We start from the raw sequence: 16294 nt of genomic DNA, 5'->3' as shown, positions 1-16294 counted from the left end.
TTCAATTGGTTGCCACACATTTCTAGTACATCCACATGGTCCAAAACACTGGTCAAGAAACATTTTTATCAACTGTGATTTATCTGTTGCTAACCTGTAAACTTTTGGGAGTATGAAGTCTTGCTACACCAACAGTGGCCTTGACAAGAACACTTCCAATTATAGGACCTTTAGGTACAAGAAGCAAGGTTAGTTATCAAGTCAGTATAGAAATATTGAATTTGTGATCAAAGGTTTTCCTTTTCAAGGACACAAAAATCCGACAAAGGAATGACAAATGCATATATAGTAAAATAACTTTGAACATTTCAGGTTCTTTATATGATTTGGGCAGGAGTGTTTTTGTACGTATTGAAGTAAATGTCACAATGTGTTGAGTTGTTACAAACCTTCATCGCAGTCCATTTCAATATCTACTCTAGCAGTGAACTCATCTGGAAGACCGAGAGATCCAAAACCTAAAACAAAGGCAATGTTGCAATATTATATGGAATATAAAGAATAGTTCTAGACTTATATGACTCATACAAAAGGTTGTCCTAGTCGGCAAAGGAGTCATGTGACATGATATTGTTAAGTACCCTTTAATTGTACCTCCCATGACTGTAAAAAGGTTAACTGGTATTAAGATGGCAGTGTTAGTAGTATTTTATTTTTGTATATTACAGGAAACTCAGGTAAACTGTTATTTCCATACCTGGATCTGTTTTCTGAGGTGCTTGAAAGAGAATCCAAATGACATGAGGATCTAATGAACTATTCTGTGAATTGACAACGATAAAACAATTAATTTGGAATCAAGTTTACATGACACTTTTTTCAACAAAAGATAAACAAATTATAAGTCAATAGCCATCCCTAACAATAGGCCTATACCCTTGCTCCTGTTGTCCCAAGTACCCTACCAGCTGTCAATATTCAGGAAAAAACAACTATGTTCTAAGTTGAAGTTTTTATACCAACCACTGTTTGTGTGCCACTCAAAACAACTTTATGGATAGACAAAATGCCTTTGTTGACAGCAACTTTAGAAGGTGGAGTAGAAGAGGAGCTTTTCTTGGGTGATGAATCAGCATTAACAAATGAGAAACAATGAAGGGAAGTGGCATTCTGTTGAGAAATGATTAATGACAACATTTATTACCTACCCAGAACAACCAGCGTGATAATAATATAATACAACACAATAACTATTAATGAGGGATGTGCATTCACAAGTTGTAAAGTGACTTTCTAGCCTCCCCCCCCCCTGGGTTTTTTTAGGGTAACAATCATCACACAGCTTACTATTATTGTATGGTTATAATGATATTATACTGACTCTTGCATCTGCCTCTTACCCTGCTGACAAGTCAAGAAAGTTGTCTTGTGAGTACTTACTGGTGTTATAGTTAGTCTTATGGGAATAGCTGCCTTCCCTTTGTTGATGAGTCGAAGTGGTCTGGAGTGCTTACTGTTAGCAACCATCTCACCAAAATCCACAACCTGGCTGTCCTCTGACAAAACCTACCAAATACATAGCAATTATTAGGAATCCTCATTTTTTCTTCCATTATTTTTCTAAATCAATTGCCAACAAATCAATTAGCTAGTACATTAGACATAGATCTGTGTCAAATCAGTATTGATTTTCTTTGTCACATTCCTGTCATAACATCGACGAGGATCAATACCTCAATATCAGGCTGCTCGGCCACTGCCTCAAGAGCAACAAGACTTGGTAAAGTCTCAGCACTCTGCTGACCATCAGAAGCCACAGGAGAAGAGGTGACATGTAATTGTGCTGAGTGTAGCCCTGTTAGACGAGGCTTGAATATAACCTGAAAATGGGAAATTGCTTTTAATAACATCATTGGATATATCAATAACTTTCTATGACCTGCAAATATTATTATCAATATTATTTATTTATCATTTAAGTTGGAAATTGATTTAAGGCTCTCTTACCTCAATTGGAATTGTTGTATGAGGATTAATAATGAGTCTTGAAGGCACAAAGAATGGGTTATCTACAGAGTTGGTGACCTGAGCACCATTCACAGTACAGTAAGCAACCTTGACCATACAGTAGATCCATTTACTACTGGAATTATGCAGGGTCAATAAGCTGCGCGTTTGAATACCAACAGGACATACAGGAGGTAATTTAACCTCTCCTGGGACCACTATAGGAGTAAGAGAGTTTGTAGTTCTGTTTTGTGTATTGGTTGGCTGGGAATCAGAGCCCAATGTCATTCCTTGAGATGTTAGTGGCTGGCCAAGCTGCAGAAGTCCTGCAGGAGCAGTCTGTAAATGCTGCTGCCCCTGCTCTGTTGTATGAGGGACAGCACCTTGTGCCTGCCAAGAGAATGTCTGCGTATTCGTTGCAAGTCTTGGAGCAATGCCAGCTGATACAGTATTAAGATGCAATGCCTGCTGGTTGTTGCTATAAATACTATAAGGAGGAACTTGGTGAGTTTGATGTCCAACTGAAATTGCACCTGGTCCCATAAAGCCAGGAACAGAGTACCCATCAGGTGGGTAAATACCACTAGGGTACTGTCTTTGAACTGCTTGATTAGGGAGTGGAAATGCTGGATAATGCATAGGAAATGTTCCACTCAAAGGACCATTAATATTTGGCACATATCCTCCAGGTTGAAACCCAAATCCTTGAGGACCAGGATACCCTAAGTTTCCAGTCTGTCCTGGAAACTGTGATGATGGTATTGCTAAAGGTGATACTACACGAAGAGGTGGTGGTACTCCTATTGTAACAGGTCTCATGTAGTTTCCAGATTCACTAGTCATGGATAGAACAGGTGAATATGAAGAAGCAGCAACTGGATAGCCACTTCTCACCACCTCAGCTTTTTCGTAAGGTGAATCTACCCCTGTTTTTGGCCATGAGTGCCTACTTTTACTCTCTGTATAGGGAGACTTGGAATACACAGCACTGTCAAATGATCTCTCTAATTTGTTAGGGCTGTATTTCTCTGGAGACTCTATCAAGGTCAAATCTTCTGTGCCTACAGAGGATGTTGTCATTGAAGCAACAGGTTGAAAATCAGCTGATGATCTTCTTGTCGCATCCTTGTCCGGAGACAAAGATTTATCAAGTCTCTTTTCAATATTGTTTGCCCTGTTTTTGAGAGGGTCTACTGCATGAGCACTTGTCCCATTCTTATCTTTTATGGTATATGTTTTTCCAAAGTATGGATCAATCTGATTGCCACTGAATGGATCTGGGGGTGGAGAGAGTGGGGTATCTTTTGCAGGTGATTCCATCATGGTGCTGTTTTCAATGACTGAAACATTACCAGGGCTGTCATGAACAAAAACACTAGAGTTGATAGAATAACTAGATACCCCGTCTTGGGGAGGAGACGTCATGGAGTCTAACAAGGTACTGCACTGTATATTAGCAGGTGATGCAAGGTGATTTGTCATACTTTGTGATGTAATACTAGGTGATAACACCACATCGTGAGGACTACTTGATGCAATGGGCTTGATTGATTTGAGTTCTGGACTTTGGTTAATTGATTCCAATTCCTTAGGAGAACTTGATTGATCATGTGTGGTGCCATCCATGTCTTTTTCAGGCAACACTTGGTGAGAGTCTTTAGCTGTGCTGTGATGGCTTTTACTTTTGGCTTCTGAAGCAGCATTCAATAACTGTTCAATATGTTCAGGTGGTATGTTAATAGCTTTAGCAATAAAGTCTGCCAGTTCTTGTTGATTTAGAGAACCAAAGCTTCCTGACGTCAGGATGCTTGACATACTGGACCCTGTGTTCTTGGCGCTGACCTCACTCATATCACTCGTACTAGAGGTCATTTGTTCCTTTGCTTTTTGTTGTTGTTTGTTCACTGTTTGTCTTGGATATGAGCTTGTAGAGCCTATCAAAGAAGAGATAATCATCATCATTATTATTAGTATTAGCAATACAAGACTGGCTGGCTCTCCTAAGTTATCTTACAACTTTCAAATCTTACCATGTGGTGGTGGTTCCATGGAGACTCCACCTTTGGAACTGACACCAATGTCTTGTCCATCAACCACTTTCCTAGACGCCGATGTCCTGTGTCCTGGTTTACTTGAAGATGCGTTATGTCTAATGGCAGATGAAGTATCATCTTGTGATTCTTTACTTTTTAATGTATCTTTAGTACTTTTACTGCGTGGTTGCATGGATTTCATCGCACCTCCTGTGCTTTCCTTATCAGGACAGCCATCAGGCTCTCGTTGTCTTCTTTGGTGCCGTTGTTTAGAGTCTTCAGCACTCCCTTCACTCACTGTCCTTTGCTTTCTGCTTTTTTCTTTCTTAAGAACAACACTCTGAACACTACTTTTACTGCTAGAGCTGTGAGAGCTTTGTGTACTGCCCTGGCTGCCGCGCCGCTCCTTTGCAGACTTGTGTCTAAGTTCATTATATTGCTTATCAAGATTTGTCTTCTTTATTTCAAATGCATTCTCTGACCCAGTCGATCCTTGTCTATTCTTGAAACTCTTTGGTGCCTTCTTCACAGTGGAAATTTCCGATTCTCCATACTTAGGGTCTGGAATATTGGTTTGCTTGTTTGGAGTGGCTTGAAATACGGAATATTCATTGAGTTTTTCAGGGTCCTCAAAGTGATGTTGTTCTGCAAAGTCTCTGGTGATGAGCCTTGGAGGGGGTTGTGGAGAAGGTGTGTTTATGATATGTCCATCCCCAAAATGAGGCTGAAATTATAAAATGACATATTATTAGCAAATTATCAGTATGTACTGCTAAAAGTTGTCAATAAAGAATTATTGATTAAGACTTATGCTGTGCTGTGCCAAAACCATGGGCTGAGGAAGATAAAACAGCCAAAGTCTTGATATTTTATGCAATCATGGGAAAAAGTCGGTCCAGATAAGAAAAAACTGTTGACTTGTTTCACATCAATCCTCACCCTTGGTCTATCTGGGTTTGACATCTCAAGTGATCCCAGCTCGGCTGATCCAGCTGCTATGAATGCACCAAGTGAGATGCGCACTTCTCCTTTATCATCGGGATCATTTACTGCCACAATTTTGGCTAAAGAAGACCTTGCCATGAAAGCGCTTTCATCAGGAATGGTCCAGTCATGGTTGGCGGTTACATCGGCTGGTGACAGGTGGACCTGTACGAGGAAAGACATTAATCTTATAAGGTCATAGTAATATCATTAAAAGACTAATATTACTTTTCCTCTCACTGTCATGGTTGGGCAAGGGAGATTCTAAAGCATTCAATGGGCCCCTCTGGATAACAGCTCTTAGCTGAACGGGGCACCATGTTTAAACTAAGGTTCCATAATATGCAGTGAAAAATGTATCTAATGTTTTCGGTAAAAGGATGCAAACTATTTAGTAATTTAGAGTACATACTGGAGCATCAAACTGATGTTCTCTTTTAAAGCTTTTCTCATCTGCTGCAAGAATGGCTTCTGGATCCCCTAAGAGTAACACATGGAAACTATTATTAGCAATATTTCAAATATATTTAACAGATTTATTTAATGTTTTGACATTGTCAGATGTCATTATCAAGTGAAGTTTACTAGTGGAGTGTATAAATATATACGCGAGAAGGTCTAGTGATTACCATAGTCCAATAGTTTAAAGAGTCATGTAAATAGTTTGGCTCACACAGAGTCCATCTAAACATTCAGAGTATTTATTGGAGTAATTGAAAATACTAGAGGTGTGGAGGTGTCCAAATGTTACCCAGTTATTGAGACACATCCAAAAGCAGATCAAGGGGGTTGGATTGGGTGGCTATTTGAAAAGAAAAAAAAAATATGTAAAACCCTTCATTCCCCTGATTTATACTTTATTTTCTGATAATACTGAGGTGTAGTATAGATATGTACCTGCAGCAGAGAAATTAATGTCCTGTTCCTCTTTCCAGTCAGTATTTTCTCCAAGGAAAGTTGAAGCTGAAGGGTAAAGTAAAATTATTTTATCTTCTTACATCAACCAATTATGAGTGATTATGAAGTTATTACGAATATCAGAGAGAAAAACAAGAAAAGGGAAGGATGAATGGGATAGAATGTGGAATGGGACAAAGGAGGAGGAGGAAAGAGAAGAATGGGAAAAAGGGAGGGAGATTAAAAATTGACGCTTAAATGGGAACCAAGTACAGATCAGAAGGAAATGGTGAAGGTCAAATATGAATAACTGAATGAATAAATAAATGAAAAACATATCAAATGAATGAATGAATGAAAAATATGAATTGAATGAATGAATGAAAAATATGAATTGAATACATGAATGAATAAATACTATTAAATGAAAGACATAAATCAAATAAATGAATTGATGAATGAATGGATGAATGAAAAACATGAGTCAAATGAACGAATGAAAAAAATGAATTGAATGAATGAATGAAAAATATGAATTGAATAAATGAATGAATAAATAAACGAATGAATGAATAGATAGATGAAAAAAATGGAACTATGGTTTTCCAACACCAGTTACAACTGAATATTACCTTCATTATCAAATGGATTATATACACCAGCCATTGATGATGAAAATCTAGAATCCTGTGCCCCCCAGCTAGAGAAAGGTATTGTCTGTTCCTCTGACCCTCCTGGTGTCTGTAGCCTCTTGGCTGATGAATCATCCTGAGGTAACCTTGGTTGTGACCCACTGGGATGACCTGAAATGAAAAAGGTATAAAGAATATATTAAATAAATAACAACGAAAAAAAAAATGAAATTAAAAAAAAAAATTGTACCCCTGGTACTGTTTATTTTTTATTTCATGACAAGCTTCTGAGATAACAAACCTCAAGCCGACACAAATGTAAAGCCTTTGTATTGTAATCTTTGGGCTGTAAATAGCCTTTGTTGTTTAATATTCTTAAAAAATTCTTAAAAATCAATATTAATAGAGTAGCACTAGAGTGGGAAGCTATGCAGCATAGAATTGCTTCTAAGAATGGACTAACATCCTGGTATTCTTCAAACATGAAGAAGTAAGTTAGTCCATACTTGAGTCTTGATTATGGCCATACTGCTGCTTTTAACAGCTTCAATTAACTTGATGTTACCTTGATTAGTTAATTGAGACTTCTTTCTTACATCCTTGTCTGCTGTTATGCCTGAAGTATTGTTCTAAAAAGAAAAGAATGCTATGTCTCAAACTTAATTCAATCAGATTAAAACATTTGGGTAAGTTTTTCAACTATTAGAGTAATATAAAGGACTCATTCCATAGTTTTCCATTTCACATTTTGTGTCATTCCCTTGTTAGTTATGTCTTTGTTTAATATGCAGGATGATACTCTAAAAAACATCTTTCTCCAAAGAGAATGATATATGTTTTATTATGGAACACTACCATGCCTAAGTGGATCAATTGGGATTAATTGGATTTTAGTATAGATGAACTATAAACTAAAGGACTATTGGAAATTGTGTCCTCTGATCGATTTAGCTACTAGTGGTCTATTTATGGAGTGGTAGAAACATGATATGAAGTGTGTAAGACAGGGGGAAAAAACCCAGATTCCCAAATTGGGAATGGTTGGGAATTTCCTTCTAATACCCAATAGAAAAACAAAATTCCCAACAGACTAACATTGGGAATCAGTGCCACGTTTCCAATTTCGTTCTCTCTGGGAATTGGATGGGAATTCCTTGGGAATTCAAAGAAATTCCCAACAAATTCCCAATTTGGGAATCCGTTTTTTCCCCTGTGTAAAGTAACCTGTATATCTTTGTATTCGTCTGCAACTGTCGAAGGTCTAGCATTCCCTTCAAAGACAATCCCAGGTGTTGCTCCTGTAGTGTCACCCTCATCATCTTTTGGCGTTGACTGCATAAAAAAAAACCATCACAATTGCAGAGTAGCTCTCTTATCACTTTTTAAACTCATGGCACATAATAAATTCATAGTAGGGTGATGAATGACCAATGGGAGACTTTGTGAGACACTATTTCAAGTCCAAAACCTTAATTTGAGAAGGCTTTTATATTATTTATATCACTGAAGACATTGGAAGAGACAAACCGAAAATGTGAGAATTGTGTAGTTCTAATAATTATCCATACTACATCCACCCGGATGATCATAATACCTCGATTAACATTCATTCACCTGGGTTCAGACCATTATATACAATTATCCATACCCTGCCCCCACTGAGGAATTTTCTTAAAGACTACCCTACCCTAGAAATTCCAATTTTATTCCATACGAACTTTGTAATTTTGTTCTTTCTCTGCCCCACCCCCCCCCCCCCCCCACCAATCGGAAATTCCAAATTCCTTTGTGGGTGGGGCATGGATAATTTCTGGAACTACACGTTCAAGGAAAAATTTGTGAATAGCCAAGTTAACAGAATTAATTACAGCATAGTGTCTGAGAGTAATGTTTTTCTATTTCGCATGACTGAATCTCATTTTATGTGGTCATTATAAATAGTGAAAGACCTGTAAGATAAAGTGTGAAGTGGTATTTTATTTCAAACTTAATGATACTATTACTTGATAATATCTTACCATTAATTTTCTTACCTTCCACAGTAGAGAGTTATCGACAGCACTGGCAGATAGTCCAAGGAAACTTTCTTGAAATCCAATAGAGGAGTTAACACTGGTGCCAAGGTTCAAGATATCAGAGTCTCTTGGTTGACCTTCACTTAGGTTACTTGTTGCCAGATTACCATGACCTCTTGCTGGAGTTTTAGAAGTAAGAGTCTGGAAAAAAATCAATATCAAATTTATTTATTTTTTAATAAAAATTTTCATTTTGATAATAATATTGCAATTCATAATATTATCATCTATGACTATCATAGTAGTATAGGACTTTATCCATTCAAAGTCAGATACAGAAAAAAATATTTGCTCTGGGGTGCTAACCTTATCCTGGTCACTGTCAGAGATGTTGCGTAGTGGTGGTCTTGGAGTTAGTCCTTGAGCTTCAAAGTCAATTGATGCTGCTTCTGTTAGAGTGTTGTCATGATCATCCCTGGTTCTTGAACTTTCTAATATCTGTTAACAGAACATATTAAGTATTACCTTCACTGGCACTTTACCAATGTTACCTCAAAGTGCTAAGGATCTGGTTAAAGTGAAAAACCTTTCACTAACCATTATGCACACCATCCACACCCAATTGAGACCCTATCATCACCCACTAACACTCTACCACCACTACTTAACAAAAAACCCATTGGATTATACCAACAATCCACTGACACCCTACCAACAACCCATTGACACCCTACAAACAACTCACTGACACAACTAAATTAATAAGCCCCCCTCTCTATTAAGCCCCCTCTCTCCAATAAGCCCTCCCTCAAGCATGCCTGAAATAAATAAGCCCCCTGGGGGGCTAAATAGAGGATTTACGGCACTACTAACCTGTGAGAGATGGAAACTTCCATCCTGCTGCTGCATGGTAGGTTGTACTACAATACCTCCCTGTCCTTGCCTTGTGGGATGTGTTGCTAATAGATACTGTGAACCAATTGCTGAGGACTCTATGTTGACTGGAGTCTCAAAGTTAAATGCATTCTAAAAAGAACAATTACATTTAGTTTTAGCTTAATTTCTTTTCTTGATTGTCACTATCGTAGACCCAGGGACATAACTGCACGTCGATAATGAGCCCTGGGATTTGACAGAGATTTGGGGAGCTATACTGGGAAATTGGGTAGCTATGCTGGAGATGTGGGTAGTTATGCTGGGGATGTGGGTAGCTATGCTGGGGATGTAGGTAGCTATGCTGGGGATGTGGGTAGCTATGCTGGGGATGTGGGTAGCTATGCAGCTAATAATTTTGGTAGCTATATTGGGATGCTGTGATTGATCTGTCTTTTGTCAAATATCCTCAGCAGTGGTGTATCTGCATTAACAGGGTAGTGTGAGTAAAGTCTTCATCATCAACAGACTGTCATAGGTGTTATGGCTTGTAATATCATTCTTGACTCCTAGGTAGCTAAGAAGCACAATACCTTTCCTGGCCTAACCATAGGGGTAGAAGATGCCAAAACGTCAAACTGGTCTAAGGAAGTATTGGTGTACTCCCCTGGATGGGTGGGTGGAGAGGGAATAAGAGGAGGTGATCCATCTACTGATGCATGGCCCACAGGTGGTCCTCTGCTGCCAGCGACTTCTAGTGTTCCTAATGAACTGACTTGAGGTGTTACCATAGGAACATAGTGATCACTGTTACTGGAAATAGAGCTGGTTGGTGTGGATCGAGCACTTGAGTTCTGACCAGAACCTTGGTTAGAGAATGAGGATAAGTTACAAAATTAATCAAAAATACCAAGAAATAAGCTTTCACTAGAGTGCTTTCACATAACGTCACAGCGGCCATTGTGGGGTACCAAAACAATACATTTTCTATTCTCCGGGAATTGAACTCTATCTTTATGCAAATACTGTGCAGAAAGTTTCTACTGTTTATGGCTGCCTTCTCACATGAGTGAAAATGCTCTATGTCAATGCAACCTTCATTTTAGGGATTGGCATTTTCTCCTAGAAAGTCTTTTATATTTGTTTTCATTTCAGCTACAGTTGCAACATGGAAATTGGGCAATAGACTACCATCGATCAAATAAACTGTATTTTTTCGCTTTTTTTCTGTCACATATAATTCTTTGTATAAGATAGAGGTTGAATATATTGGTAAATTAATGAAAAATACTTGGTATGGGTTGCTAATATGTTGCTTCCTTTAATTTATACTACATAATCTGAACCAGAAATGGTGCTAGACTCCAATCTATGCACTTGTTAGTCTTCTAGACACAACTCTAGGAAGCTAAGAATAGCAGACATGATTACTTAGATTTGTACCGTTGGGTTGGCCATCATCACTGCTGTGGCCGCTACTACCATCACCTCCTCCTCCTCCATCACCAGGAAGATCAGGCATGACATCATCTCCCTCACCAGACTGCCGCAGCTCTGAAAACAATGATTCATAGAATACATTTAATTATTTATCTAACGAGACCCTCAGTCATTCAATGAACATGAGGAATTGGATATTTTACAATAACATACAAATTTCTCACCTGCTGATTGGCTATTTTTTATTATCAATGAGAGGACAGAAAAATTAGCTGATGTCAATGACAACCTTTTCTTTCTGTTGGTTGTTTTAAATACTAGAAACGAGAAGTTTTTTCATTTTCGTTGTTTTTGTCATTGTAAAAAGCAAATTGACATCAGTTTTTTATGTGTCAGTTTCACCTGGATCCACACTACTTTGACAACGTGATGATGACAGACAGATAAAAAAACTGATGTCTATTTGACAGTGATACAGAAATGACACAATGGTGAGTGCTAATTCTTCACCAATATAATACTGCTCCAGTAAAAACTTACATGTAGCTAGCTATTGAGCTATTAATGAACTGTTACTATTCTAACACTAGGTTGATTATTAATATATTTGATTTTACAAGGTGCAAGGATGCTACTTTAATCATAGCTTTACACCCACCTATTGATCCAGCAATAGAACCTCCAACATCAGATGAAGGGCCACTGACAGCATAATTATCCTCAGCATCAGAATTGGCACCCTCTAGTCCTGGCCGTCCGACAGAGCTGGAGGAATGTCCATTGCTACCATCACCAGCATTATGAATAAGATCTGGTGACGGCTGTTGTCTGCCATTGTCAGTATCACTTCTGTGATTATTGGCGTCATTGTCACTTCCTGATCCTGAATCTGTTCCACTTCCAGACCCTCTGCTATAGCTGAAATCAATATACCCTTTATAAGTTAACTTACAGCTAACTCACGTCACACGTGACCGATATCTCTCATGTCTCGATCAGACTTTTGGCAGCTTTGTCTTCACTGTAATTCCAAGACTAGGTACCAACTACGCTCAAAACTCTGGTAATTCAAATTACTTTTAACTTAAAAAATAAAGATTTTCTAGTTAATTCTCAGCAATGTGGTTGGAAAGTGAATTCTCTTGGAAAATATTTCACAATCATAAATGGTATTGGGTTCAAATCCTTATTTTTTACCTTTTTTAATTTTTAATATTTTTTTCTGTTTTAATTTTTAAATTCTTTTTTGGAATATAGTAGTTGATTTATTGGAGATTTTAAATCTAAACATGAAGTCTTGAAACCTACATTTTACTTCCTGGAATTACTGGTCACGCATGACATCAATTAACTGTAACTGCTAATAAGGTAAGGGTGATACATCAAATAATAAAAAAAGTTTTTGGATTGATTAAGTAAGGGATTGGATAGCAAGTGAACAAACTAGTTACCTGCTGAGACTCTGACTGAAGACACTCTCGGGAAATGTCTGTGACTGTAGAAAACTGATGCTTGATGTTATCGACACTCTGTCAATCAATTCTCCACCATCCCCACTACCTGATCTTGTGGTCTGTAGCATGAACTGAAGTTCATCTACAATAATTGAATGTTTAGTATGAGAATAAGAATTATTTTGAGAGCTTAGTAAAAAATGTTTATTTATTTGGTTATCAATTTTGGTTCTTAGTTTATCAGCCATTTGAGTAAGCACAACAGACCGACAGTTACTACTTCATGTAAGACTACATGAAATGGCACTATTAGTTAATTAATTAATTAATTATTATTGATTATAACTTCCTGAAACCCTAATCCAAATCCTAACCATAACTCAAATCCAAAAAAAACTAACCTTATTCTTTATTACGGAATAGTGCCATTTCATGTAGTCTTACATGAAGTAGTAAGGTGAGCGTTTACCAACTGAGCTGACCGGGCAGCAGATAGTAGGATACCCAGTTACATAGGTAGGGCAGCTGTGATATGAAACAAACACATACCTTGGCTCTGACTCAGGGCCATGAAATTTGAAGCGTCACCATTTGATTGTGTAGTGACATCAACTTCTTGACTAGCTGGGAGATTAAAAAAACTGTGTGGATGCTCTGCTGGAAAGAATGAAAATTGAAAATTCCAAGTCAACGAAATGGTTGGCAATTAAAATAATTATAAGTTGTCTATAACTTAAAAATCCTTAAAATAGGGTCAGAAAAGAGGCGAAAAAACACACTTTACTGTATATTAGTAAGTCCTCCTTGCCTGAGGACAATAGTGTCAGTTGTAGTTGTGTGTGTGCATACGCTTACAATGGCTGACTGCTTGCATTGTTGTTCTTGGTCTGCCATGTTTGGACCACATTTGTTCTTTATGATTAAAGTGTATTTTTATTATGTCAGAGCTTTAAATGATGGCAGGTCAGTTGCTGATTATATTTATCACTCAAATTACTTTTAGCTCGGTCACACCTTGTTTATGGCTCAACGTTATTACTCAAAATGACCAACAATGCAAAGACTTGACTGGACAAGTTCCAATTCTGGCCGGACATTGTCTGATGACTATCAGTTATTTTAAGTCCTGTAGGTTTCCGACTTATTTACTGGCACTATAACATAGGGCATCCATATCCTTTTCATGCGCACCACCCTTAAAATTTGATGTGAAAAGCAAAGAAAGATACTACAGTACTTACCAGTATCAGACTTGTCTTTCAGAGTTGTATTGTCTGTAAGGTGGCTTAACACCATTGGCTCACTATATTCACCAGCAAATGGAAGCTCTCCCTCATCTTTACTGTCAGCATGATTACCATCCTTATTCTCATCTTCAGATTTGTAATTTGCTTGGCTAGATGACAAGAGCTCTGAAGAGGATCTTCCACTACCAAAACCAGACATTTCTGCAGAATATGATAAGAATGGTTGCCTTTAAATCTTTGTTTTGAGAATCATAGGTAGGGCAAATCGCCTCTCACTTAGACTGTGGTCTCTGATTCGGGTTTCAGGTTGGATTCCTGGACTTGGCATCACATGTGTTCCTCCTTCTGCAAAACCAAACATGCTAAATTCCAATTTATTCTATGAGTGAGGTGGGAAGCACTGGTGGCATTCTGTGAAGAAACATGCTTCTCATCAAGGTAATGTGGGTTGGATTCCAAGACTTGGCGCCATATGTGAGTAGAGTTGTTTGATGGTTCTCTCCTAGACTCCGAGGGTTTTTCTCCAGGTTTTCCGGTTTTACTTACCCTCCGCAAAAATCAACTTCTAAATTCAAATTTGAACTAGTGATAGCCTTATAAAGTGAGCTGCCACATGTGTTAGGCTTTCTGTTTACCATGGAATGGTAAATCAGATTAGATTACAATAGAATTAGCCTTGCCCTGACAAAACATTTCAGTATTGAAAACATTTTTGAAGTATTGAAGTTTTCTCCTCATTATTGACTGCACTCAACTGTATTATTTATTTGGCTAGATTGCATTATAGTATTAAGTCTAATACTTTTTCTCTTGTCGCTAGCTGTTAATTATATATTAATATACACGTACCTTGTAATGAATCTAGGTGTAGGATTCCAAGAGAACTTTCATCTTCAACTGGAGAATCTTTTTCTTGACACTCAATAGCCATTCCTTAAGAATACAATTTATTAGATTTTATTTATGTGCAGTCAAACAATTTATCAAATAGCACTTTCTTTAAGGCTTGTTATGCACAATCTAAAATGCGATGATATAGTTAAGAAAAAATCTATAGGCTAATTTGCATGTACAGTCACATGCTTTTTTTTTTTTTTTTTTTTTTTTTTTTTAATGAATATTAAAAAGTTACAATTTTTCTTTATCTCCTACTTAACCACATAACTATAAATAACTATGGTTCTATTTTTTTTTTTTTTTTTTTTTTTACATACACCGACCTCCTCCACATAACTATAATTAACTATGGTTCTTCTTTTTTTTTATTTTACATACACCGACCTCCTCCACATAACTATAAATAACTATGATTCTATTTTTTTACATACACCGACCTCCTCCATATAGCTATGGTTCTATTTTGTTTAGTTTACTCTACACAATTTATTATAGATAAAATGATTTTACTTGAAAAGGCCTGTGAAACCTAGTCTTACAAATGGAGACAAAGAGTCAAACTATAAAACAAAAGAACGGAATGCTTTCTATCATTTTTACCTTTTAGCACTTTTTATAACATACGTTTTTTAATCGTAAAACTATTTTAATGCCTTATACAAAAATATAATATATACATATATATATACATACATACATATACACATATACACACACACACATACACATATATACATGTACAGTCACATGCTGATATATCGTTTTGATAATGAATCAATTCAGCTCAAAGTTTCTTGGGGGAGGCTCTGCTGGATGGCAAACAAACTTTAAACTGCTTTGTATCTTGAAATCAAAAGTATTTCATAAGGGAGAAAAGCATTTTAGAAAAGGTTTTAGATTTGACATAAGTAATCCAGCAAAAAATCTTTAAATGTAGGAAGTCCAAATTTTTTTGCCATTTATTAGCAATCACGTGTCAATCTATTGCAAAAGGCCTATTTATATTTCATAATATATTTGGTTGTTACTAACCCAATTGTGCTTTGGCACTCTCTAATGCATTCAGGAATTCCCGAATATCTCCAGTAGGAAGATTATGCAGTCCAAAGGAAAAACTGAAAACAGAAATGACATCATATTGCACTACCAATCAGATTAACAAAATGTGAAATACTCCAGTTTCTAATATTATTTCTAGCTCTATATTGCTCTGTCTTACAGTTATTTCCATAGAATATTCATATGTCCTTGAAAGTGAAGGTCTGTGAACTTCAAAAAGTCTGCAGAAGTGATGTTGTGTGCATTATTTATTTCACTTTTGGTATTTGCGAATATTTTGGTTCTCAAAAATGGGGATAATGCTGAATTAAACAACTTTATAACCATAAAATACAGCAGTATCAATCAAACTTAAATATTTTTTTACTAAATTTTTCTTTGAAATTTCTTTTTTTCTATTCAAAGACATTAGTCATTTACCAGTTTTCCCCCCTACAAAAACCTGTCAAGTCTAACATTGGTCAGTTGTGACATTACACCAGTACCTAAACCTTTCTTGTTGTGCATGTAATTAGATCAGTGTACGACCTCATTATCTATTGTTTCTTTATGCATTTGTAACAGAAAAAATGACATTTGAACAATGCCTTAGAACTTCTATATGTACTTCTCTTATCATCAAAACAAACAATTATTTTGACTTTTATACTTTTTTCATCCAAACAGTAGATTAGTTAGAGGTAGTGATAATGAGCAGATTTAATGCCATTACCGCCTCTTTAAATTTTATCATTATCATTAATCAGTAAGATGACAGTATTAACTATACAGCCACCTGCTATTAAATTACATGCATTAAAAAAATTAGTCAGCTGC

The 16294-nt window shown here is 36.8% G+C and overlaps 1 protein-coding gene across 3 annotated transcripts in view; it reads right to left on the bottom strand.

Annotated features, from left to right (window-relative positions):
* Nucleotides 1–16294, bottom strand: part of LOC116306241 (uncharacterized) — a 28818-nt gene that overhangs the window by 11595 nt on the left and 929 nt on the right. Inside the window, exons 2-26 of one of the 3 annotated variants that reach the window (XM_089033803.1) lie at nucleotides 15452–15534; nucleotides 14372–14455; nucleotides 13517–13723; nucleotides 12825–12929; nucleotides 12273–12417; nucleotides 11480–11739; nucleotides 10825–10935; nucleotides 9975–10246; nucleotides 9382–9534; nucleotides 8875–9006; nucleotides 8527–8709; nucleotides 7718–7825; nucleotides 7059–7122; nucleotides 6494–6664; nucleotides 5862–5927; nucleotides 5377–5444; nucleotides 4920–5129; nucleotides 3978–4704; nucleotides 1948–3881; nucleotides 1674–1820; nucleotides 1381–1506; nucleotides 964–1110; nucleotides 698–761; nucleotides 390–458; nucleotides 95–168 (exon numbers count right to left, since the gene is read on the bottom strand). In XM_089033803.1, the coding sequence (XP_088889929.1) occupies nucleotides 95–168; nucleotides 390–458; nucleotides 698–761; nucleotides 964–1110; nucleotides 1381–1506; nucleotides 1674–1820; nucleotides 1948–3881; nucleotides 3978–4704; nucleotides 4920–5129; nucleotides 5377–5444; nucleotides 5862–5927; nucleotides 6494–6664; nucleotides 7059–7122; nucleotides 7718–7825; nucleotides 8527–8709; nucleotides 8875–9006; nucleotides 9382–9534; nucleotides 9975–10246; nucleotides 10825–10935; nucleotides 11480–11739; nucleotides 12273–12417; nucleotides 12825–12929; nucleotides 13517–13723; nucleotides 14372–14455; nucleotides 15452–15534 (5710 nt within the window). Of the gene's footprint in view, nucleotides 1–94; nucleotides 169–389; nucleotides 459–697; nucleotides 762–963; nucleotides 1111–1380; nucleotides 1507–1673; nucleotides 1821–1947; nucleotides 3882–3977; nucleotides 4705–4919; nucleotides 5130–5376; nucleotides 5445–5861; nucleotides 5928–6493; nucleotides 6665–7058; nucleotides 7123–7717; nucleotides 7826–8526; nucleotides 8710–8874; nucleotides 9007–9381; nucleotides 9535–9974; nucleotides 10247–10824; nucleotides 10936–11479; nucleotides 11740–12272; nucleotides 12418–12824; nucleotides 12933–13516; nucleotides 13724–13798; nucleotides 14340–14371; nucleotides 14456–15451; nucleotides 15535–16294 lie in introns of those variants that run through there. The other 2 variants (XM_031716281.2, XM_089033805.1) reach the window with 2 other exon arrangements.

The sequence above is a fragment of the Actinia tenebrosa genome, unplaced genomic scaffold (genome assembly GCF_029948245.1).
Source record: "Actinia tenebrosa isolate PJP-AT-01 unplaced genomic scaffold, QUT_ActTen_1.0 PGA_scaffold2__45_contigs__length_23673736, whole genome shotgun sequence".
NCBI classification, from domain to species: domain Eukaryota; kingdom Metazoa; phylum Cnidaria; class Anthozoa; order Actiniaria; family Actiniidae; genus Actinia; species Actinia tenebrosa.
Note: the sequence above shows the minus strand (reverse complement) of the source record. Positions and strands in the feature narration are given on the sequence as shown.